Source organism: Mycteria americana, chromosome 1, assembly GCF_035582795.1.
Source record: "Mycteria americana isolate JAX WOST 10 ecotype Jacksonville Zoo and Gardens chromosome 1, USCA_MyAme_1.0, whole genome shotgun sequence".
NCBI classification, from domain to species: domain Eukaryota; kingdom Metazoa; phylum Chordata; class Aves; order Ciconiiformes; family Ciconiidae; genus Mycteria; species Mycteria americana.
The window spans coordinates 77,889,336-77,916,473 of NC_134365.1; the positions used below are offsets into that span (position 1 = coordinate 77,889,336).

Sequence of the window (27,138 nt, forward strand, 5' to 3'; positions counted from 1 at the left end):
ACAGCTCATATTCTGCTTTGGGAACAATCTAGGAATGCATCTGCAGGAACACTCTGTTCCCAAAAAATATTACGTAGAAGGAGCCAGCCATAACGTCTTAGATATTTCCTGGTGTCTTGCAAAAGCAAATTAGGAAAGAATTTCAGAGACAGAGGCAGTCTGCTAAAAATCCTGAGGATTAAGATGAAGGCCATTGTAGAACAGGATCTTTCACAGGTAGGGACACCTTAACCGCCCCAACCTGCTAAAGAACTTACAGGTGGAAAGATGTGGAAGTATCAAGATTCCACCTGTTGCAGACCGTTGGTCCAAAATCACCACTTTGGTAAAAAAGAGGCCAGGCTTGCTTTCCTAGAGACTTCATGTAATATTTCTTTTCCATTACTGGTCACGAATTCTCGCTAGAGAGAGGAGCAGACATGATGTGGCAAATAAGAGCCCCACAGCACCCGTTATATAACAAGGAAAGAGGTAAAATTAAGATTCATAAGGATACTGAAGTTTCATTTTAGCAATTTCAGGAGGAGGGACAGAAGCCTTGAACTCCAGGCTAGAAGGCTTAGAAGGTGTTGGTACCAGAACTGACTTGGCCACCACAGAACATCACTGGGACAAGAGGAACTGAAGGGAAGATGTAAACCACTGCTTAAACTTACAGAAGGAGCAACTCATCTGACATAGCTCCAAGACACTGGCCAAGTCAGGAACCGAACATCCAAAGGTTCTGTTTTAAACTTGTCAGAATGCCTAAACCAACAGTTCTTGTCAACATCATAAATAAAAGGTCAGACTTGGTATGTTTCCAGCATGGTCCCAGCTTTCCGCACACGGGATTTACTCACTCCTGTGTGGGCCTGACGTAGTAAAATGACTCAAGCCACGTGCCCGAGAACTTGTCTCACATGAACTGCTGGCAGGTAGCCAGGTAACACTTGCAAACAGTTGACATCCTCCCAATAGCTAGCGACTGACAGCACTGTATAAGGCAGTCCAAAGGCTGCATAGCCAACAAGCACCTTGGCAAGAAGGTGAAGGAGATTGTGGTCTTTTAAAAAATATCCCAGAAGGCTTGTATCATCCCAAGACCTCTCTAGGAGAGACAGAAGGATGTCCCAGTGCCTGAGAGGCCTTCAGAAGATGGATAGCATGCTCCTCCTTTGCTTTGCCTTTCTACAGCAGAGCTTGGCAAAGAGTGATAAGTTAATTCTGGTGAGTGCAGAATGTCCTTCGGCAGGGTCCTTTGGCAGGCATTTGAATCCTCATGTTGCCGATTCAAATGCCAAATATCCACTGGCAATTCCTCTATGTTCATGACAGAAACATGAAGGTCCTGGTGGGCCTACAAACCATTTTGTGAGAGCTTTGCTGCAGGTTGCATTAAGAGTGGCACTGAAATTGGTATTCATGGTCAGAGCTTAGAGGCCATTGTTTATACCTATGTATGTTTGGTGTCCCTGCAACATTTAGCCTCCTTTGAAAAGTGCATGGAGATCCTGTGGCAAGACAACAGAACAGAGACAACAGAAATGGGCTTTTTGAGCCATAGGAATAAGCTGCCAGTTCTGACGTGTGAATGCACAGGCAAGGCAATCCCTAGAGCGGCTCTGAAGGAGATTCAGATGGGGACTGAAGAAACACAAAAAGGTCGGATCGTTGAAGAGGAAACAAAGAAGTCTGAGGAGAATCTGGGGCAAGACAGGGCATACTCCTGTCTTGAGACCTGTTGACAGAAAGGTGAGCTTTGCATAGGGCATTCTGTTTCATGGAATACCAGCCTAAAAATGAGGGAAGATAGGCAGTGAGCATGCCTCCATGGACATATTAGAGTAAAGCATTATCTGGGTTCAAGTGAAAGGAAATACCTGTGTCCCGGGTCTGACCATACATGTAGATTATCATGCCAATATAAGAAAAAAAAAGTTTTTAAGAGAAGCTCATCCCGTTACAAGGGAAAGTTTGTTGTTTCCCCCCTAGATTATGCAGGCGTTTACATATATTCAAAAGTAAAAAGTGAGGAGAATCAATAGATCATACATCTTTGTAACCTGGATGCCAATATCAATGATGCTGGTTCAGCTGGAGGTTGTAGCTATGGCCTGCAGTAGTCACAGCCATTAGATGTGCCAGAGTTCCTGATCCTCTGAATGTTCAAATCCAGTTCCTGAATAATGAGCCGCACTGATTCTACAGAGGATCACAAGCTTACTCTTCAGACATTATCTAGAGGGCAAACCCCCAACTTTTGAATGATGCAGTGAGATATAATCCTTGTGGACCCTGTAAAGTGTGCTCAACCATTTTTACCTGAATCCTAGAGTCTTTGATGAATGATCCATGTATGTTTGCTCTCCTGATGCAATGCTTTGAGTGTTATACAATTTTGAATATCTCTCTGCAAAATGAGAGATCAGCCCAGGATAGTACTTACCATTAGAAAAATAGCATGTATCCTCAGTCTATCTGAAAGTCTCCTTTCTATACATATTTTTTCTTTACATTAAATAGAAAATTGTCTGTAATAACAGTACCTTTTTGAAAGTTTGCCTTTTTTCTTCTCTGTGTTGTTTTTCCTTTGATATATGTGAGCTGATACTATTTAAGTCACCAGAAAGAACAGCAACTTTTAAGTTATCCAAAAGCATCTTGTAAAAGATTCTATCAGAATAGTTATACTTGTATTTATAGCATAACCTGGATAAAATAAGAATTTAAAATAATTTGGGAGGTTGAGAACAACGCATAATACAAATGCCTTAAGGCAAAGACAATCAAAGTAACACATTTCCTTTCCACATACAGTTAAGAGCATTATTCAGAAGGCTATCCTTGGGCACTGGAAACTAGCCTTCCCAGGCTCCTTCTGTAGCCTATAGAGAAAGCAGGAACCTAACTTAAACACTGTATAATTACCTGGAAGAACTCCATTGACTCTAGAAGGAGTCTAAGGACACAAGCCTCCCCTACCTACAGTTACCCTTTGTGAATACCCTCCGTAATTAGCACTTGAATTATACGGTGGACACTTGAAAGAAACTTGGCTCACCCGACACTGACCTGTCAAATTCAGCTGCATTGGTGGAAGAGGGAGCTAAGATCACAGCCACTCCACAATTAAATCTGTCAGAAATCATGAATGAAAGCCCTTGTTTACCTTAACTTACTGCCTGGCATACGAATAGAAAATGAAATCACTAGCGGCCTAAGTTAATACTCCTGGATGTGAACCTTAGCAGCCCAGGAGCGGACACACTGTTTGTTCAGCCCCTTCTGTTATTCTGAGGGTAACTTCCAGCAAAGAGGTCGAGTTGGTAGTTCCCTGGGCCTGTCAAATTATCCTCTTAAATCACTGCCGTATAAATTAGCAGAGCTCATGAATCAGAGCCCTTGTCACCACTGTGTCGCTGCTTCACTGAGCTGTTCAGCCTTCCAGGATTTCATTCATGTTCATAAAGCTTTGGGGCATTCCTGGATGAAAGCAGAAGGCTCCTGTCCTTGTGCTGGGGACACAGGGCATTCTCTGCATTCCACTTATCCCAAGTGCCTGTTCTGTTTACAATGACACTAAAAAAATACCTGTGGTAAAAACCACTTGTAACTTAACATATCAAGTGCCTCAATGCCTTCCTTCCAGGGAAAAAAAAAAAGAAACCAAAGCTTTCATTTCTTTTGAGAAATCTAATCCATACCATATACACTGCAGGGTAGAAAGTGTTAGAGGGGTGAGAAGGAGGGGAAAGAGTCTCCATTTTCTGGTATTTGTGAAGCCATGCTCAGCTAAAACAAGTGTAGCCTTCACAGAGAAAATGGCTGTGAACACTACAGAGCAACATCTGCTTTGTGAGTGTAATCCATAAAAGGCTTCCAAATGCCATTAAAAATTGTTCCCTCTTTTCCCCAGTCTGAATGTCATCTCACAGGAAGCCATCTGGGACAAGCATGCCAGCTATTCTGCTGCAGCGATAGCAGTATTGTCCTCAAGTGCCTCAGGATGAGTCACATTGATGCAAAAGTCCAATTATAGTAGAAGCCCCCCAAAGCAGAAGTATCATTTCAAATAAATAAGACTGATGTAGCTGAACCACTGGAATTCAGAATGTAATTCAGTCACTTCATCACCTTTTACTCAAAAACCCTGCATCCCTTAAAGCAGCCGTGCTAAATCCCCAATCTGGTTATGACATTCCCAGCACAGATGTGAGAGTCTTAAGCCCAGTGTGTATGCATTTAGAGGAGTCAATTACTTTTTTTTTTGCTTATTATTTTAAAATACAGCCTTTTTAAACCTGGCATTTCTTACCACTTTAGAGCAGCGAATGAACAGTGCCATCCACTGTTTCTCTGCACAATCCACAACATTTTCCTAGGATAGTCTTAAATAAGATTTAACATAAAAATTAATGCCACATTTGAAACAAAGAAATATAGATTGGTAAAAAGAGGCGAGTCAAAACATATTTTTAAGGAGTCAGGCTATATCGTAGAATGACAACTCTAAAAGTAAATGACAACAAAATATCTTCTCACCTGTGGATGAGCCATTCTAACTTAATTAGCTATATTGTTAATCATTTATTCTAAAACCAAATACTTCTCCAATCAAGTAGGCCATCTATTGAATCATTGAGTATAAATTCTCTCTTCATCTTATTATAAGAATTACATTTCTTCTCCAGTGTGGTCATCAACTCTCTAGAACATGACCCTGATGAATAATACTGCTAAGAACAGGTGCCTTTAGAAATGTTTACTACAGAAGCGTTAATAATATGGTGTGAATGAGACCCTGTTTTCATGGACTGAAGATGGCCTATGCAAGACTATATGTCCCTGAATGTCTTTGACAATGGAATCCAAACCTTGTCTTTTAGAAGTATATTTCAAATGCTATTCCTATAAAAAGATTCCAAACTCATCCCATCTATGGTGTTGCACACCTTGCTTTGCTAAACACAGATACTTGCACTTTTCAACAATGCCACAGTTCAACAATGCAAATACGCAAATGTGTTCAATGTTCACCATAACAGAAGTCCTAAAAGGATTACACCCACTTCTTCCTGTGCTTGGCTAGAACACAGCCTCAGCGTTCAGCATTTCACTAAACTGATCTCACAAGGCTTATCTTGCAGACTTTTAAAACAAAAGCAAAACAGCCATTGACCACAATGATGAATGAATTAAACCGTAACAGTTTGCCTCTCATTGCTTTACTCTATATTATTTTCTTCTAAGGAATGTTTAGAATTTCAAGTAAAGACCACTTTCCAATTCAAAGTGGCTGTAATTCCTGACTTTTCTTATAGTACAGATCTCTCATTGACACAAATAATGGTAGAAACATTATTTAGAAAATTGTATAACTGCTGAGTCCCAGGTAATTCAAAGGATAATTACTTGTTCATGATCAATGACCACTGATTATATACTACAAAACACAGAGCTATAAAACTGACAGATGATGAAAGCATATAGTTATAACACACTGTGCTGGGAACATGACTTTTATGAACCCAATGCATAGCACCCAAAGTTTTCTCTAAGACATTTATAGAAAGGAAAATGCATACAGTAGAATTGGTTTTACTGATCACGCTCATGCTCATTCATATTTCAGGATCAAAGATTATTTTCCAAAAGCCATTTCCTATTGATGCTGTTGTGTTTGCTCCTCACACACAATGATCAGCAGGACATTGGGTTGTAAGGGTCAGACTGGAACTGATTTCTTTGATTTTCCTATTATGTTTTCAAAGGTAGGAAAGAATTCCACATCTTTCTGAAAGTCACTGGCTGTAAGCAGAGAAAACTAGAGCTCCTGAGAGAGTAGATTAGACCCGATTATAACCTGACTGAAATGTTATTGCAATAAAATGCCTAATAAAATTCCCTCTTCTTTGGACATAGATATTTTGACCCCATGCTCCCCATGCTTGTAGCTCTTTTGACTCCCCACTTTGGCGAGCCTGCTCATATTGAAAATGAGATTTCATGTTGACAATATTAAATTTCAATTCCTTGTTCTTTACAACAACAATCTACTGAGGAAAGACATAACATTAATTTAATTAATTCTGTATAACATTGTGTTTGGAAATACTAAATAATGTTTGGTAATGTCTTCGATCTCCAGCACATCAGTTGTTCCTTTGTAGGAAAGGCTTGGCTCACCTTTGAAATGCTGAAATAATGTCAAACTCACAAGAGTTTCCAACATGGAATTGTTATGAAAATAAATAAGGGATTTACAAGCTGACCACATGAGGAGTGGGGCATCTCTTCCACCGACCTTTTCTTTTCTACGTGCTTAAGGCAAACCAAAATACTTAATGCCTCCGGCTATAGCTGTCACATTAAAAGACAGGAAGAAAAATATGGTAAGAAAAGAAATTACATTAGATCTGTTACAACTCACACATCATCAACTTACTTCATAAATTGTTGATCTGACAAAGAGGGACAACACAGCTGTAGGACTTTTCTTAGATGACTTCTGTTAATAGTGCCGGTACACTTAGGATCATAGCACTGCAAAGCCTTATGAAAATCTTTCCAATTTTCTGTGATTTTATCTGAAAGGATCTCCTCCACCTGACAATTGAATGAATTAGTAATGCAGGAAAGAAAAAAAAAAAGTGTTCCCGAGGTTAAACTATGATAGAGTTACCACATGAAAAAATGTACTAAAATGACAAATCTAATGCTGGAAGACCAACACTTACTGAAAATGAACCATGTTATCGCTTACAGTATTACAAGCTAGAACAAGAAGAGCAGGCTTCTTTATTTGGTTTGTTCCATTAAGCTATTCATGAACCATCTAATTTGAAACAAAGTTATGTTCAACTAAAACAATTTTAGCGTACTAATTTGAAAGCATGATGCAACATCAGGCCCAAAATCTACCCTTGAAAACGTTTGTTCTGAAAAGTGACTGCAAGAAAGCGTATACCTCACTTCACAGATCTGCTTCTTTAAGTGACTGAAGAGGCATGTCTACTGACTGATAACAACACAGAGCTTTTACTGTTGTTTCTCCCTTCAGTCCTGTAAAACAAAATCCACCAGGACTGAATGAATTGCAAGTGGCACTCAACTTACTCAGGGCATAATCTGAAGCCAATGGCTTGCACAGGGGAAAATGACAAAATCTGGTTTACTGAACCTGCTTTAGGATCTGTCTGTAGCACTGGCAGTTAGAATAAAAGTGGTCTTCACTTGTAAATTGAGTACATTAAAACCAGAAGATTCCGAGAAGAAACAAACACAGGATCACATTTTGACAGAAAATCTCAGCATAATTGCAGATCTGACCAAGCACTGTACTATGCAAAATTTCATGTGAAAGGAAGGAGGTGGAGATGCCCCTTGGGTTGTCTTAGCTGGCTGGGGGGGCTAGACTGGTTCCAGGTCCTGGTTCTGCCCATTGCTGTTTTTAAGATTCCTCTGACCAAATAATTTCTGAGAAATTATAAAAATGAAGAAATTCCTTGAAAAAGTTGTCATTTGTACAACTGTAATCCTCTTTCATTTGTACAGCCTGTAATCTGCCTTTTCTACAGGATGAGCCACATTGATGGAGCTGGCATCACCACTCAGGACACAAAACAAAAGGATTCCCAGACACTCAGGCTTCCTTGCAGCTGCTTTTCATCAAGATCTGTGTACAAACCCAGGCACAGAGTCCAGAACAGACCTACTCCCCAGGGCAGAATCACTCTCAAAGTGTGAAACCACGGCCACCAGCGTCATGTGTGGCTACTGTGTCATCCCTGGTGGTATTTCATCCCAAGGTGACAATGGTCTGTGATGTTTAACATTTCCTTTACCTGCCTTCTCTCATGCTAGCATTTACTTCATTTGGGACACTTATTTAAAATGACAAAAATGGGTAGTTATCTGTCTCCATCTCTAATATGAGCCTAACCAGCTTAATTTGTAAATCCCACTTAGTGTGCACATCAGTTGTGCATGTAGACACTGTCAGCATTTGCATTTTCCCCAGCATGCTAATTTTACAACTACTAAAGTTTGCCCCAGAATTTCAGCCAGACCCTTATTCTACTCCAAACCAGCTGGAAGGGACTTGAGCTGCTGCATCAAATGTTGCTATTGTTGGAGCCATCAGAGTGGAAAGCAGCCTGTTTCAGCTCCTAACATCAAAGCGTTTCAAAGCAATGCACACCATTCAAGGCTGTTCAATGGGACCTTCTTTTTGTGCGTCTAGTATCTCTCTTGACATTACTGCTCTCCTTCGATATCTCTCAAAAACACTATCCAGACTACCTAAGACAAAGCTAAATATGGAGTTAGTCAGCTGACATACTAATGCAAACCTAAAAGAGATTTGATATTGAAAATTATGAAAAATTATGAACAGCTTCTTAGTATTAGGAAGTAGATTTGCAAACTGTGGCTTAGGTTGTTTCTTAGAATAATTTGGTAAGCAAAAAAATATTGACTTATTTCTGTCAAAGGAAATGGACATATTGCACAGAAATATGGACTGTGGGTTTCAGGATATAACCTCTCTGTACCTTCAGTGAATGGTTCTAAAGGAAAACATTACAAGATGACTGGAAATTCAGAAGGTGTCAAAGCTGTACCCAGGAAAATATGGAATGTCTGTGTAGTATTAGCATATATTTTGAACCAATATATATTATAAAGAATAATAGATAAAACAAGAAACAGCAAAATATCAGCAAAACAGATCTGACAACCGAAAGCTAAGAAGTACTACTGCTGTTCCTCCTCTGCTGTACACACATGCGTGAGCTAGTGGTTCTGCTGGAGTTTTCAAAAACCTCCAGTAGTTACAAGATTGCTTTCCAATTGGTGCTTCAGAAAGAAGAGTCTAGAAGTGCTGATTATGATTATTCCATTGCTGGAAAGAATATGAACATACTAACTTAGATAAAAACTGTATGCAGACATTTTACCAAAACACAATCCAGCATTTTGCCCCAGCCATTATAAAAGAGGTTATGATTAGATAGTTAAAAGTAAACACTTACTAATGATTCTTTTCCTTTAAACAAGTCTAAAAATTCTGGTAGTCAAGGTATTCAGCCCGTCCTGGATCAATTATCTCAATTAACTCCTGGAAGTCTTTATCTTTCATTTGAAATACCAAGTTATGTAAAACATGACGAAAGTAATTTCTTGTGACCTTTCGATCTCATTTCTAAGACAAAAAAAGAAAGCATGCATAAAAAAGAGTGAACATTTACTAAAGCAATGCTGATTCCAACATGCCATTCTACACTGCTAGATCATCCTGGCCTACAATAACAGAGCTCTGTAGCTGTTTCAATAGCCTGTGTATACAGAATCTAGTACTTTTACTCCAGTTCCCAGTGAACATACAACTGCAATATTTACTGGATGGAAGACTAAAACTACGGGAGTGAAGCTACAATGACCTTTCCATTACCTTGGGATAGATCATTTAGTTTGCTGGTAAACTGCGCCACAAGTGAATGGATATGTGAACTTGCTTTGCACAGACCAGCTCACATTCAGGTCAGTTTATCAGCTGCATTTCATTCCTCACCTGGTGTGGAATCAATGTTCACACAAAGTTGTGTCTGACTGAACAGTTGCTGGATCTGAGTGAACTTGGCTCAGTTGAGTCTAAGTTGCTGTTATCATGTACCCCAACCATTGCCTTAAGTCCATGCAAAAGTCCATCAAGTGATGTCTATTATTAGATCCTAATACAGCTCTCAATATATTCACAGACAGCACATGAGGCTACATTTATCAGTGCTCACTGATCTGTGGCAGGATTTTCTTCATGATTAGCTTCAGACCCACAAACAAAAACTCAACTAAACATTTTATGTTTGAGCACAGCTTTTTCTAGGACTGCAGTTTTCAAATGTGGTCCATGGCCATGACTGTCCATAAGGCCAGAGTAAATGCTGTGTAAAAGCTTGGGTCATTACGGAGATTTCAGTTAAAGAGGCAATTGTAAGTACATGGTGAGTCTTGAGAAATTCTGACTGTTGACAGTGGTGAGTTAATCCGAAACATTTGAGACCTACTGTCCTTGGACTTCCTCTTCCTTTTCTCATGCTTCCTTTGCATGTTAGCATGCATCCTTTAAATCAGCTATACTGCTAGGCTGGGTCTATTGGCATTCTTGACCTGGCTAATGAGGGTGAATCAACTCTCAGGGAGAAACTTTATCCGGGGCCTGATGTCCTGTCACATTGTCATGCCAATGGATACTCATTTGGACTGTAAGGTAATAGGCAATGGATGTGTTCATGCAACAGAATCAGGATATTTTTATTTTGCTACACTTAAGGCATAGTTTTTCCCTCAGTTCCCATGGCAAGTAATATCCATAATTTATGTAGGAGAGTTTTAAATATGGGTTTATACCAACTCTTTTCTATGAGTGTCTCTTGCATTTTATAATTTTAAATTTGTTCCTGAACTTTTACTTTTTTTTTTATTGTTTCTTTATTTTCTCTAAAGAAACCTGAGGAAAGATAATGGAGGGAAAGAAGAAGAAAGAGTAGAATAAAGGCTTTGGAACAATAACAGAAAAATTAGGAGTAAACAGTTCCTTCAGTGATTCAGTTTTCCTGGCTAAGCACTAGACAAATATCTTTCTGTTCATAAAATTCACCCTAAGAAAATTCTGTTTCCCTTTAGTCCCCCACAGAGATCCAGGGTGGCAGTAATAATATAGAGGATGAGCAATTATTTACTTCATCAGTTGGTCTGGGAAATACTTTAAAGTTTTGCAATCAAAAGATAATGGCCTTGTGAAACTACTATCTGGTATTTGAATTTTCTTTAGAGACTGTTGTCACTGCATTAAATCATATGGAAGCAAAACCTGATAATATACCTACCTCCCCCAGTAAATAAGTTAGAGAATCTGGTACTGAAGCTACAAAGATAGCTTGTACTTCACAAGAAACAATTGTGCAGAATGACTAGGTCTTACCCATGAAGATGAAATATCTGTTACAATAAAAATAAATTACATTTTGTTCAAACCTTAGATAATATGGGAGAGTTAAGATATACTACATTGGGATTTATTTAGCAGATTGCATTTGCTTATTTGGCCACCTTGCAAGTTTAGTTTTATTTGTTCAAAAGGATTTAATTTTATTGCCCAGATCATTATCTAAGTCTGTCCAGCATCAGTGATGTGACTGGGGATGTACTGGTCTATTCCAACAAAAAAATCATGATGTTATGTATAAATAGAAACCATTCTTATATGTATTTCTTTCACTGTGGGAGCCTCTAGATGCTGGGGATTAAATGGTTCTTTCTTCAACCTGTCTTTCCACCATCTCAAATACCTCTGCCTTTGTTAACAATTTCATTCGGTAGTGCTCCAGTTCAGCAAATGAATTAAAATCATGTAGTAAAATGCCTTACTGAATCATGGCCTGAATGCTGTAGGCGTTATTATTATCTACTGCAATGTATGAAACTGATTTCTTTTCCTATAAAATGTTAGGTGAATTCTTTCTTTTTGTGGTCATATATATATGTATATTGATGAAATACTGCAGAGCTAAAAAGAACAGTTTTTATGTAATTATATTAGAAAGGCATTGTGATATATCATCTATATAAAACCATCTAATAAAAAATGCCAATACTACTTCTGAAGATATGCCCAGTGCTCCTTTTGCTTGTGTCAACCAGACTGAGAGCTTTAATTTTTTCAGTCTATTATTTGCTCTTTCAATTCAGAAATAGAGTCTACAATTTAAGAAGTGCAATATGTAGCAAATCAAAGTAATAAAAAAATCCAGCCTGTCCACTAAAGGGTTGATCACACAATCCGCTGCATGGGACATACATATCATGACATTCCATCAAAACTGACATAGTTCTGTATATCACGAGGGCCATAGAGCTGGTAAGGATAGACAGTTCTTTATCAAAAGCTCATATTCCAGAACTAAACATGAAAAGGTAATCCAAAGTCTAGAAAAAGTCGGATGAAGTTACTTTTGAAACTGGAGTGAACTATGCAACAGTAGGCTCAACATTGTCAGTGTCACACATAAGTTACAGCCTACCTGTCAGCTGACAAACCGCAAACGTAAACCTTTTACAAACACATGATAGCACTCTCTGTTTATATTATATAATGTGAGCTTATAATAATTACTGCACAGTTCTGATTCTTATTACCTTTACCTATCCTACTGATTTTATCCCTTCATCAAAAGAGATTTGCCTTGCCTGTAATTTCTCCTGTGTGCACAGGGACGGTGGGGATGTATATTCATGGCTAGGTGGTATATTTGGATGTACACACTTATGACGCCTCTCTTCTTTTCCAAAATGCTGTATCTCAGATTAAGCTGTAGCCTTATCCTGCACATATTAATGCCTATCTTTAATTTAAATCTCAGTCACAACCAATTGGTGTCCTTTAGCCTGTAATGTTAAATAGCTATTCATGTTCTGTAGTATTTTATAGTATTTTATATCTTCTGTATAATAAAACCATTAACTATGTTCCTTTAAACCTTTTACAACACTGGGAACACTCTGAAGTTTACCTGATGCCAGGTTTCAGCACAGGACAGAAAACATTGTATTTTCTCTCATGAATCTGATGCATTTAAGCAAGAACTTGAGTTAGGAGACTTTCCAATACTACTTGAATTCCTTGCCCTCAGATGAACAATCTCTTTTTAAAAAAGACTAAAATAAAAACAATGAAATAATGCAGGTAAAAAATTACGACTGGATACTGCAAATCTAAATTTCTAACTTTGCAGGAGATGCAACAATATGACTGTGGAAGAACTATGATGTCACATCTTCAGGTGACACAAATGCCAATGCTTTAGGTGACTGGGACACCACACGTGATCAAGAACAACAATTATCAAACAATGCATTCCATATAATGGAACGTATAAAAATAAGGATCTATAGTAATAATAACATTTAATTTAAAAAAGCTCAACTAATTTATACTGAATAAAATTATTTTTAATACCTTTTTGTTTCTGTGTTTCAAAATATATGGAGAAACGTTTCTGAAAACATTCTACGAGGCTAGAGAAGTTGTTTTATTATTAATTCCTTGCTGTTGAAACACTTGTATAACTATTTTTTTCTAGGATCCGAGTTTTAAAGTAAAGCACAAAATATTGCAAGACTCACAAAAGAACATCAAAGGGTGCTTCACTCATCCTTTTATAAAACATCAACCAACATTTTAAAGTCAAATTTGTAGTATCGTTACAGGGAACATTATATTTCTAGCTTGCACATTAGAAAGCACTGCTAGTAGGTTGGGATTTTGTTTTCAGTATATGGATTAACAGGTAGGGACCAGTAGCATTTTAGACTCCAACATGTCAAGAACAATTCAGGAAAAAAGTCAGCTGGAAGGAAAAGGGAGCAGGCAGTTGCTTGTGTGCTGGGCAGTGATGTGATGAAGAATCAGAAGCATGCTGCATGAGCCTATTAAAAACTTTTAGATAAGAACATTAATGTATTTTAGTCCTGGAACAGAAGACATTCAAGTTCAAATCTATTTCTATCTCCTGAAAACAAAGAGCAAGAAACTTACTTTTGTTAACTCTAAGACATGAGGAAATGTCTTTACTTGGTTTACATGGGTTTTTCATAACAGCAAAAAACCCACTCACACAGTTACATAAATATTTAGGACTGTTACAAATTCACATGTTTAGACATTAATAATGAGTTCACTGGTGCGATCACTGCTCTGTTGAACTATCTCAGACAGCAGCTGAGCAGGAGAACAGTATTTGCTAAATGTTACTATGCAGACCCTAGTGTGAAAAGAAAATACGACATCCAAGAAGACATTTCTTGTGTTGATCACATGCGACTGAACAATTCTCATAGTATTCCTTCTACATTAAGTGTCAAAGCCAGTAGGTGCTGCATTTCATTTTGCCAATAAGGAAAGCTTTTCTGGGAGCTACCACACTTGACGACAGACTGTGGTAGGCAACGAGAGGAGGGGATCCACTTGGGCCCAGAGGCCGCCCCGAGCAGACGGAAGAGTGGGGAGCGGGAATGCGGAGCCAGGTTTGGAGGTGAACCCTGCACAATCAGGATATAATGCCCAACAGTGAGAGAACCAATGGTACCAGTCAACATAGGGGTGTCAACAGCTGCAAATTAACGCATCTGGATCCCTCTCTTGGAAGCAGCAACTAACAGGGCTGTCCAGGACTCTGGCAGAGGCAAAATGGCACCGGGGCCCTGCCTGCTGTCCTGGGGCAGTCTGCTGCCCGAAGCAACAGTATACCTTCGTTATGCCCAGTGGCATCCCGTTTTGACTAAGAAATGAGAACAGCACAGATGCAAATGGCAGATATCAAACAAGCGTGACAGATAACAGAACCAGATAACAGAAACCTTCAAATGGAATTGTAGATAATAACCCATTCTCAAGGAGGTCTGTTTCTAATGAGGTCTTGCAGGGGCTGATTTTTAGCCCTGCGCTAATCATCCTTTTTATGCACACACGTACATTTACGTGTGTCTGTGTGTGCGTGTGTGTATAAACAGAGTAAACACAGCTCTCTCTCTGTATATATATTTATATACATATGTACATCCACATGTGTACAAATAACCTGAAAAAAAAACCCAAACTTTAAAATATCAGATGACCATAGATAACTGAAAGACAAATGCAATGGTAAAATGACGAAGACAACAAACCACTGACACAGCACGACTGGGGAGAATAAGCACAAGCAAAGAATAAGCTTTCTAGTAAAGTCCTACATTGAGAAATGGAGAAAATATGCCAGAATAGAAGCGGAATCTTAATTATAAGCAGCAGTTACTCTTAAAGATTTGCAGGTCATAGTATATAATCAAAGCATAAATAAATAGCCAGTATGATGTTAGGCATAAGGGACTCAGGCAATCCTTGGATATAGAAACAGGGGAACACTTAGCAGCATCTGGAAAGTTATATTATTTATTTTTCTGGCACCAGTGCAACTTCTATGAAAGCACCAATTCTCATTTCTGTCATAACATTTCATGAAACATACAGAAAAACTAGCAAGAGTTCAAAGGCAGCCACAGGGATGATTAAAGAACTGGCCAACATGACTTCCGTGAAATTGTAGGAGGTCAATAATTTTTGTTTATCAGAGAGGTTGTTACACATTATTTAGTCCCCGGTTGCACATATCTATGTTAAAGAAACTTGAAAAACAGACTCTGCATGCTGCTGTAACAGAAAACAAAGACTAGCAACCGCTAGATTACTTTGAAGCAGATACGAGACACAAATGTTTAGCTCTAAGAGTAATTAACCAAGGCAACACCTAAAAATAATTGCTCTTACTTTATCAAGCATGAGGAATGCCTGCTTTAAAGAGGGATAAGCATCTTGTATGTATCTGCGCAGCTTCTGAAGAACAGTGTCACTGGAGAAAGCTTCATCTCCTCTAGCTGGATTTACTCTGCAAGAGGCAAAAAGACAGTGTTTGCAATGTTTTCGTGTCTCACCCTCTTTTGCTCACTATGTTCTTCTCAGAATAAATCACATCATTAAGACTTGGGGTTTGATAGGATTCAAAATAAGAGTGCACTTAGAGAAAGTATTGCAAAAAGATTTTTTTAACTTAATTTAATCAAGGGTGACCATCGAGTGGATACACTTCTCATTTTCAATAACTATGTATACCACAGGTTACTCACATAAAGAAGGAACTTCCTACTTACTTATGTTTTTTTCTCATAGGAATTGTCTGTCTGTTTTCAAAGGTGCTCCCAGGATCCTGGAATTTTTCTAAAAATTGTTGCCAAGCAATTTTACCTCTGGCTTTCAGTCCAAAACTGTTTTTTTAAAAATAAAACAGTTTTAAAAGATTTTCTTATAAAAACACTCTACGTTCCAAGAAAAATTTTGAATTAAAACATCACATCATCATTATAATAGCAATGTGTGCAACATTCCTAATTAAAGTAAGCTTGCATAGCTTTTCTTTGTTATTAAATATGTAAACTGAGCCAACTTATTTTCTCAATTCCAAATGTCTAGCTGTGGAAGAACTAGACCCCAAGAGAGAATTCATCTAACCAAATGTACATGCCTGCACCTGAGTGAGTCACTCTAACTTCCCTTTATAGTCATTGGGGAGAAGCAGGCACTTTCAGGACAGGATTCATCTCATCCTAAAGCAGACATCTAAAACTGGTTAGGTGAATCCTGCCTGTTGTTTCTCTCCAGTGGCTATAAAATGGAGTCTAGGAGGAGCAGTTCAGGCGTAGACGTTCACATTACAGATGTCTAGAATGAGAAGTATTTAATGCATCCCTTCTCATTATTTACACATAACTGTAGAGAAACTAACGAAGGGAAATAGTATGTTGGTTTTTTTAAATGTTATGATGTTCATTGTATCCAAATTTGAAAACTTTGAAAGTACTGGAAGTGTTAAATTGTGTTAAAAATCCTGGGAAGTTAACTAGTATCATATTCCATGAATAATGACTTTAAAATCAATAAGGACCTGACCCCCCCAAACCATTGGCATATCTCCTATTCAGTTTCAATGGTATGCAGAAAGCTCCAATGAGCATGGCTAAACGCACTCCTACTTCAGATGGTGCTTTGTAGGCAATTACATCCCTCACATATTTTCAGAAATGTGCTGACTCGCTACTCCAGTCATCTCAGAAAAGCTTTTAAAACTCCTAATGCTCCTTAAAATAGTGGCAGATGGTGTTTAGAGCATTTGCTAATCCAGGATGCATAGGACAAAGCTAAAAAATTACCAAATGCAGTCGGAGGTATGCAAGACTTCCTGGATCTTTTACAAAAAACCTCCACTTTTTGGACTACCCAGCAGTTTCTCAAGCTCAGCCAACAAAGTTAAAAACCAGAAGTTACAAGAATCACAGCATTCAGGCTTTAGTCGACCACAAGCTGACAGCATGGGGTATTTAACAGGCAGAGAGGGAACCTGACTTTTTACGGTGGTCCTGCCTGTGAGTAGCACGCACGCACCACGGCTCAGTGGCTCAAGGGCTGAGCATCTCCCACCACACGAGCAGCACACTTGCACCAGAGCCCAGAAGAGGGGCTGGGAAGCGCCAAGCACCGACGACTCCAGGTAAATGAAGACAGAGGCAGTGCCGGCATTCAAATTTCACCAGGGGAGCCATTGCATTCCCTGCAGAGAAGGGCTTTGCCACCAATACTATTGAGGGACGGGTTATTAAAAAAAGCTGTGGGAAGGGTAGATATTTCATATCTGATTATTGTCTTGGATAAATGAATATGAAACGAACAGTATGAAATAACAGATGATCTTTAAAATTAAGGCCAAGATAACAACTGTTATTTTGAGCCCCCAACTGAGATCCCTTCACACTCAAATGTCTACGGTCTACTAAATCGCTCAAATCGCACTGTAGAGAGCAATTCTGCACTGAAAATGAGCAACCAGCCAAAGCTGCGTCAATCAGAGCAACAGACCACTCCACTTCCACCTCCTTGCTCAGAAGCCCTACAGTCGCCTCTCAGACTTTGGCAGTGACAACTGCCAAAATCCTGGGAGCTGAAGGGAACTCAGGAAGAAATACTAATGCGGATGTGTGAAGGTCTGGCATTACTAGCTATGATTTGTGGTGCCATTGATCAGTCCACAAGGTGCAGTGGTTTTCCCCCGTTCTGCAGATGGAGCTCTTCCAGTTCTGCCTGTGGCTGGCCAACACAGCACTTTCCTCTTGAAGGTTTTATCACGGAAAGGGATGAATCAGGCCCTCAAGGGAGCCGCAGCAGTGGGGGAGGAACTCCCCAGCATTAAGTTCGTGGATCAAATTGAAGAAAGCCCTATTTAGACAAAGCTAAGTCAGTGGGAATAAAAACTGAGGAAGGACTTCGGAGTATTTTTTTAATTTCAAAACAATCCCTCTTTATGGTTATAATACTGGCCCTCAGATTTCAAGCTGTGCTAGAAGGGCAATAAGTACAATATTTAGATTGGTAGAATAGGTAGAATAGGTAGAATAGGTAGAATAGGTAGAATAACTAAGGCATAGAAAGATTGTTCCACTGTTGGGCCAGAAAAAATGTGCATCTTTTGTGGGTGGTAATCCAGCATTTTATCTACTATAGTAGGCCAGCTAACTTATTAAAGTAATAAAAATAAATTCTGCATGGCTTTTTGGAAGTATGCTTATGGTTATGTCCAAGTAGAAAAAAGTATACTTCCAAAAGAATTGACTGATTAGAGTTGTAACAACATGGATACCTGGTAAAACCATGTGATATATCATCTCATAGTAATCCTTTACAAAATACTACCCACTGAGAAATTTGTAACCATCAGTGCCTTAGCATCTGTATGATTTGCTCCCAACCATCAACAAGAATACCCTTCACTCACACCCCTCAACCTGTGAAGGGACACAATCCATAGGAAAGCTCCAGAACATAACCAAAATATTTCTCACGTGGGAATGCTGAAATACAGTGACATTAATTCCTTCAGTTTATGCGACTCTTTATATAACCTCAAGTTCAGAATGTTTTACTTCTAAGTGAAAGAATTTTCAAGAGTAGAAGTGATGGAATTCAGGGAATTTGGGACTCAGATGAGTGATGTCCTTTGAATGAAGTACACCTCAGTGGTCTGCCTCTGATGCATTTGATCTTGCTGCAGTAGGGACATATACTGAGAGATAAGTGCGTGGGTAATCTGGTCCTAAACCAGTCAAGGATGAAATCCTAGCTGAAGTCTAAGGCAAAATTGCATCAACTTCAATAGGCCCTGAATTTTATATCAGGAGCCCATGAGATGTAAATACCTCAAACAACCATAAAATGCTGTCATGTATTATTTCTTATAAACAGCTCCCTGGCACATCTCATGTCATATTATTTAAATAGAATCTTAAAAACCTTGAAATCACGTCCCTTGCCCATCAATTACTACTACATTTATTATCAGCTACAATGACGTTACTTCATTATTAGAATTAGATGACTATGAGGAACTTTTGCTGTTGTTCCATTCACCTGGTGGAGCTTTTGTATTACATTATCTGAGAAATATCACCTAAGAGATATGGCATACATAGGCTTGAACATTTCTGTTTACAGCATCATTAAAATGTCACTATATTTTTCAAATGCTAGAGAAAGCTCCAGTGGAAGAATACATGCAGAAATCTTTCCATTATGCCACTGCTCTTAAGAGCAAGATTTACTTTAAGATTTAAACTAGCAAGTGACATGAATTGAAAAAAAACTATAATAGCAATTTTTTGACAAAGTAATAGTTGATCATTGTTATATCACACTGTGAATGACTGGAAGCAAATCAGATTTATCTGCTGAATGCACAAAGCAATATGGTTACTGCAGATGACACTCTCATACAGCACCTGCTGCTGTAAAACATATATCTGCACTGAGCTCTTTACAGCTAACCAGTGCATATAAAGAAAGGAATAACTCAAGTGATTATTTACGTGGATGACTCTGTTCTTCCAACAATTTAAATAGCTAAACTATAAATTGTGGAATCATTAAGCAATAGTGCATGATCTGGTTACTGACCTCCTCACTCTGTATGATTTGGGTGCCTTGTCCTGTTGTTGTAAGCTTAAGCAATATTTTGGAGTAAAAATGCTGTGTAAGAGTTAAGTTGTTCTTCCTTTCTCTTTGACTGGCCATATGCCCTTGGCACTGTTGCCAACAAGTATAAAGTATATTATGGCAGTTTTCTCCTCAGTTTTTGGTTTCTGAGTACAAAAGATTAATCATGAGAGATCCTAGTCTAGATTTAACCAAAAGCCACAAAACCATCCATTCCTATAATATTTTGGCTTTAAAAAGAAAATATGGGTTTAGGAAGCTAGTCAGCATATGCTGAAGTGATCATGTCCAGGAAATCATATTTTGGAAAACGTCCTGTGGCCTAAACTCTATCTGCTGAGATCCTTGAGGCTGGGCTGGAAAATGTTTTCTATCTATTTATCTTCTGTACACTATAGTGCCCACAAGATGATTTGAGTTTTGGTCATAATACTACAAAGATGCCTGGTTAAAGTAAAATAGTACATTGACTTGAATCCAGTAGTTGGCATGATTTCTCAACCTTCACAGCAGTTTTAATAAAAATATTTGCAATGTCAAAACCTAAGCTCAAAAGATTTTTGCCTCATTTTAGTTTAAATTCAAACTTCCAGGTATGAAATTGTTTTATTATGCAGCACAGAAGTGTCCCTTCAGTAATCTTTTTCAGTGACTGACAATGAGCAGTGCAGAGTGAAAGCTTTCAGCATTAGTTCATTCATTCACTTTAGTTTCACTTCTTCCTTTCTTTTCCTTGCCACACCAGCATATTTAAAAAGGAGAGGCTTGCAGAGTCACGCTGTCACCATGCGAATATGGTGCTAACAGTCGTGAAGCTGCTCTTCCAGCAAATTCACACCATCCCACATCACTAGTCATTTGAATGCAAGAGAGTAATGCTCCCTTTAGGAAATTAAATACAAATTTGTGAGCAAATAGAAGTAAGAAAGCAGTACCTTAAAGCTTCTACTCCATTAAACCTATATACCTTACTGCAAAAAACTTGGTTTTATACCCAGCTGTATTAGCTTTTACATACTGTGCCATGCATACTGCAACACAGGCACAAGTAAGATGAATTAATGATGGTAGTCACAAAAAGCAATAATAAAGTTATAAGGCAGCAGCGCTAAAAAATGTCCCCTAAGAAAATAATATGATTCTTACCTATTCATTAGCTCTTGAAAAGTTTCATTTGGCAAAGGAAATATAAAGCCATTTATGACTGACTTCAAGTAATCCAAAGACACAAATCCACTCCGACTGACATCAATTGCTCTGAAGGCTTTTTCAATGTCCTGATAGGCTGAACACAGCTGTAATGAATACAATTTATAGTGTTTTGTTCAGAAAAACCAAGTTCATGAAGCTTTTAAAACAGTAATGCATTTTTTACAAGAACTTTTCAAATGTTCCTCTCTGTGAACTGATCAAATAGGTTACCCTAGCATGCTCTGACCGTCAGATGTTTAATTAATAAGCTCACTACAAAACAGTATTCCCAATCACACACTCTCAAATGACAAGTCAGACAAGTTTCTCAAATAATAACTCTGCCTCAAAATTGAGAACTAAAAATACTTGGTGGATCAGCCTGCTTGATAACACCTGTCTTAACGTAACTTTAAAACCATCCATGGCATAACCTGTCATCAAAGTTCCATTAATTAAAATGGGTCATTAGCACAATGAATACTGGAAAATGGTAGAAGACATGGAATAGTTAACATAGCTGTTGTATAAACATATCACACATATCTTTGGTTATTTTTTTAATTCATGGGCTATTGCAAAGGAGCTATGTGGATGTGGTTTTGCTTATGGGACTTGTAAAATGCCTGAAAGTTGACTTACTGCAGATTTTGGTAAGGCTCATGAAACAATAAGACGACTGGTTTGTTTTTCTGAAATGTTAGCTCCCACTGGGTTGTTGAATACTGCAAGCATCCCTGAGGCTTTTCTCCCCCTGCCATTTTTTGACAAGTACCCCATCTGCTTCTAAGCTGATTATTGTTCATTCAAAACTGCCGAAATCACAGTGTAAAGATAATGTATAGAAAGACTTTAGAAAGCCCAAAATAAACATCAAGGACTGTGAGGGCTTGCAAGGTGAGATGTACTGTGCTTCCAATCCAGGCCTTGACCTCCGTATCAAAGATATACGAGATGAAAAAGGGTCAAGATGTTGAAGGTCCCTGTAGACCTTGTTTGTCCCTCCTCTCCTGTCTTTTCAAGGCTGAGAAAGCACAATTACAGGTCTGTGTAATTGAGTTTGTAGTAGAATATGCAGTCTTGATGCACATTATCAGCTTATCTTTTCTTAGAAAGTCAGGATTTTGATGACATGAAGGCACAAGAGTGAGTGTTGGAAAATGTTGTTTCTTTTCACCTTCCCATAAAGCCGGTGGAACACAGTTACGTTCCACCATCACACTCCCCAGCCATCTTCGGTTAAGATCACTTCTAAAGGCATGTGGAGAGGTCATTTGCTGTGTCTATTCCAGCTCCACTCTCTATTCTAAGCTTGCGAGCACATATAAAAAAATGTGTTTCTGCAGTAGCACCTATCCACTACTAATTTATTTCATGCAGGTCAGAAAATAATTGTCAGACAATGATAACTAGTCATTACGCAGTGTAAGTCATTAGTTACTTTGATCTGACAGAGTGATCTAGCAATTCACATTATGAAACACCTTAGCCATCAAGCTTCAATGCACTGTCATTTTGTGTCAGCCTAAGGAATGTGGAGTTCTAATACCTACGTTTTTAATGCTGTGAATCTAATAAGCAAGACTGGAATTCACAAAATAAAACAGAACTGCTGCTTCTGCTAACTGGCTTTAAAAGCAAACAAGAAACCCTGTGCACAGAATTTGTTCATAAAAGAAGTTGGTATAATTAATTGGCCTCAAAGCTTGGTAATTTTCTTTTCCTGTGATGTCTGGCTCAGCTTCTCCACCTGTCGAAGTATTCCAAAGTATTAATGGTACTCCCTTACCTTTTCTCTGAATGTCCTCTCAGCGCTATCCAGACTGCACTCTGTCATGGCATGCTTAGCTGGTGAAGACTGTAGAAAAAGTTTTTTCTGCTTCTGTTCCTTCTCTTTTATTTTCTGGCGGATTAGTGCTGTTAAGAAAACTGATTTAGCAAAGTCCGCAGCTGTGTCAACTTCAAAGAAGTAAAGCCATCTAAAACTCTTGAAGACCGTTTTGTTAACTGGATAAATCTTTATGTACAAGCAGACGAAACCAAACCTGAAATACAACTTTCTTGTATTTTCTTGTACTTCAAACTTGATCGGTAGTTCAAAATTATGCTGTGCATTTGTTGTAATAGTTTTTCATTTCGTATTTCTTTTAAATCATGATACACATAACTTACAATCTTAACAGGTAACTTTATTACATTTAATATCAGAAGGTACTACTAGAAACTCCCTCTCTTTGCCAGTATGTTTCCAGAATGATCCACTACCAAAAATATATGTTCAGGAAATGAAAGACAGTGTCCTTATAGGCCTTTGATAATACACATGCCTATTGACCTTGAAAAGGCTGTTTTCTTTTCCATTTCCTTCTCATACTCCTGTCTCACTGTCTCATCTTAGCTCCCACAGTCCTTGGAAGAGCTTCCAGTTACCATAAGTCAAACAGTCCACCTCAACGATTCCCCATCAAAAAAACCCACACCAAAACCAAACCAATTCTGTGGAATATTTATTTCAGCTGGGCTGAGCAGCTCATTTTGTGATGGTGGTTTGTTGTATACTGCTCTACTTAATGTGCTGTTGGCATGTACATTCTTTGGGATAACGATTCTGCTATGGATGTGTTATATTTGATTAAGAGCATAGCCACAACCCCTGTGACAGACAAGACACAGGCATTTTGAGAACCTTATGCACAAAGAATACATGCACCAAACTCTTTCAAAGGTTATTACAGTAGGGCTGCATAGGAAAAAAAATGCTGTTCTGTATGGAAAAGGATACCAAAGTGTGACTACGTTGTGCTTAGGGCATGCCCTCCACTGTTCCCTCTGCCCGCTCAGTGGCCTGCTGAACACAGATTTTCCTTCCTGTTTAAATAAAGCTATACTTTTTGTTATTTAAACTTTTGAAAATTATTTGTGTGAATGCTCAATTCCATTTAGAACTGCCTTGCTTCAATTTAGTTTTGGTTGGGTGCTAATATTTATTAAACAAATATCACTCAGTTTTGCACCTCAGAGATGAACCAGAGAGGTTACCACTAATTTATCTCGATGATTTTAAAACCTATTTTTAGACCAATGTTGACTGGTAATTTTTTTATAACTACTTTACATGGACAAGGCTCCACTTCTCAAAGCAGGTGGGTGAAAAGGATGAAACCGGGAATCAGAGGGCAAGAGGTGAATTCAAGACACTGTGAGTACGGTAGGGCTGCAGGAACACCCCACAAGCAAGGTTTCTGAATGTCTGAGGCATCCTATGGTGGAATGAGTGGGGAGGTTGTGTCCCAGGCCCCATTAACTAGACAGGTTAGTTAAGAGGGTTAATCATGCACAATGCTAGGTACAGCATGTACTAGGAAAGAGGAGGAGCCTTAAGTCATAAGATTATTTCTCCACAATTTCAGTACCCCACACAGGAAAAAAACCCACCATTTTTGGTAGTTATATTTACTTCTAGTAATTGTTTCAAAGCAATCTTTGATAGCCCCGCACAAACTTACAAACCTCTATATAGACACACCATGGTCGTGTAAAATGGTGAGAAGAAAAAGTATTATTAAAATACTAGATGTCCTCACTTCGTGATTTCAAAAGAGTTTGGCTTCTTCTGATCCTACTGAAGCCAATGTGAACTGTTGGTATTCAGGGCCTTTGAACATCAGACCATCTATATAAAATTGGTTCAAAAATAATTCCTACCACCCAAGGGAAGACTTTTTGTCAGGAAGAGGATAATCATAATTCAGACTTCTGGACTGCTGACTTCTCTTTTCTAGACTAGGATAGATTTTTTTATTCTTCTATAATTCTCTTCATGAAGTGCTAAATTTTGAGTAGTAGAAATGAAAGAGACGATGTTTGAAGATAATGCAAAGTACAGGTAAGTCTTTATCAGCTTTCTTCAGCAAAGGTAAGTTTAAATGCTTCTTTTTTACACAAAAATAAATGAAAAATAATTAGCAGTTAGCCTCACACTCATGAAAAATCCTACTGCCAAAATATCATATGTGTACATGTGTGATGGAGAAAATACCTTGTTAAATACACTAAATTAAATTTCAATATATGCAAACACATTTACATTATTTTAAAATGTACTGGAAGGGCCTTTCTCACTATCTTAACTTGCGCACCTTCTTAAACTCACATCTCCATAGATCCTCACATTCACGTTACAGGTAAATCTGTCAGATTTTTGCTGTATAACCTCTCAAACACAACCTTTTTCATCCATGTACAGGGTTAAACCTCTTCACTGCCTCCGTTCATCCAACAACTGAATTACTGAAACACACTTTTTCTGTCTTTGAGGAAAACAACCGTATCCTGCTCTTACCAATGACTCTTCCTTCCCTAGACAGCAAACATAAGCTAATGCCTTCATTTTAAGGTTCTCCACGGCCCTCGTCCTCCACGCCAATCACTTTTCACTCGGGAACGACCCATCATGCCACCTTGGACTGTCTGGTTCTTGCAATTTCAAACAAATACATTTTGTATCTACTCTTATGCTGACCCTCGTATTTGAGAGGACCTGCCCATACACGTACACAAACTGACCGTCAATCCTTCTTAAACATCCTTCTTTGAGTCGATGCCTACAAAGACATTCCCAACACTCCAATAAGTTAGGTTGCTGCTATGCTTGAAACTACTGCCATGCTGACAAAAAATGTCTTACTGTCACCTTGACTTCCCCAACCTGTCCAAGTTCACCATTTTGTCACTGCCTTAGAGTTGAAGTTCTTTGTTACAAAGATTACCTGCAGAGTTCAGTATGATTGAATACTGGGTGAAAACTGAGGTTCCCAAGTGCTGCAAGATTCCAAGTTGCAGTAACAAATTCTTTATCTGGGGTTTATGAGTTTGTGGTGGTGATTTTATTTTTTGGCCCATGTAACGTGTCACCTTTTGATTTTAAAGGCAGTTTTCACACACAGTTGGTAGAATTTCCCAGGCCAAAGGAAACTGGCTTTCTTTTCTTCCCTGTCCTAGTTGTATCTACTGAGAATCAGAGGCTATCAATGTCCTACAAAACTGCAAACCAGATGTGTCAAGGCCAACAGAAATACTTCCATTGACATAATTGGAAAAAGGAAAAGTACCCAAATTTCCACTCCTTTTCTGAGCACATACCTGGAACTTCATTTTTTTATGCTTTTTTCTTTAACTGTGTCTGTACTTATGCCAAAATTCTTCAGAAATTCTTTATAATCCATCACATTAGAGTCTCTAACACAGTAACAGTTCCACAGCCTAGAGAAAAAGAGCCCTTTTTTAGAGAACACAGCTATTCTAGATCATACTTGTAGTGAATTGAAGAAATAGGAAATTAATGAAATCTTTAGAAACACAATATGTAAAAGATTGTGAAAAACAAATAAGCAGTGAATTACTTTTTTCTACCTTCCCACTACATTTTTCTCTGGTCTCTTTCCTCTGCCCAAGATTGTCTATAGTATATAAGTTGTCTGCATAATATCATTCAAATCTTACATACAGTGCCATTTTCTTGGCCAGCTACATGAACATGAATTTTAATATATCGCACAAGGACATTTTTCTTCTAATAATACAAGAATATTATGTTATTCTTAAACAAATTCCAGTGTAACTTATGGTAAGTCATACCTAAACTCTGTAGCAAGTTGTCTGGATTTTATAGCAGGCTGGAAAATTTGCAGCAGCTTCATCTGGATTAAATGGGAACCTCACTTTGCAATTAGAACTCATTTCCACATGGTATTGACTTCCACAGCTTGGAAATTAATCTTTGATTGCAAGTGTTTATTTTCTAGATATTTCTCTTGATCAGCAGTGAAGTTGCTAATACTGTATGCACTTGCCATCTTCAGACTGTGTATCCAAATGCTTGGAAAAAATGAGCAGTTTTCACCTTTTAGAACGACAGTTTGTTAGAGTGTCCAGACCAGTTTTATCACAAGTTACTGTAGGATTTATCTCCAATCCCCTTCAGAAAACACTGCTGTGACTCATGCTCATGTTTTATCTTCCTAATCATGAAACCTAGAAAGATGTATTTTTTAAAATTAAAATTAAAGTTCTGTTGCATAAAGAGGATCCATCAAGTCTAAAGCTAAAACAGTACCATTAGAACAACTTGTGCTTCACAGGCAGCTAAGTTTCTCTCAACTTCCTTCGCATTTAGCCCCATAATTAGTCTCTAAATACAATAAAACTTGTGTTTGATTAAAGCATGTCTGACAAAAATGCATCTAGTTAGTCCTGATGAATTGTTCCAAAGACTAATAACAGAAGAATTGATTGCCTTATTTTTTCATTTGAATTTGTGTATCTAGTGAAGATAC

At 38.3% G+C, this 27,138-nt stretch overlaps 1 protein-coding gene across 1 annotated transcript in view; it reads right to left on the reverse strand.

Annotated features, from left to right (window-relative positions):
- The window catches only part of EFCAB6 (EF-hand calcium binding domain 6), a 108,773-nt gene that overhangs the window by 57,236 nt on the left and 24,399 nt on the right, over positions 1–27,138 (reverse strand). Inside the window, 6 exon segments of the mRNA XM_075491299.1 lie at positions 6,428–6,588; positions 9,071–9,177; positions 13,959–14,079; positions 15,347–15,464; positions 20,759–20,907; positions 22,593–22,820. Of these exon segments, the coding sequence (XP_075347414.1) occupies positions 6,428–6,588; positions 9,071–9,177; positions 13,959–14,079; positions 15,347–15,464; positions 20,759–20,907; positions 22,593–22,820 (884 nt within the window).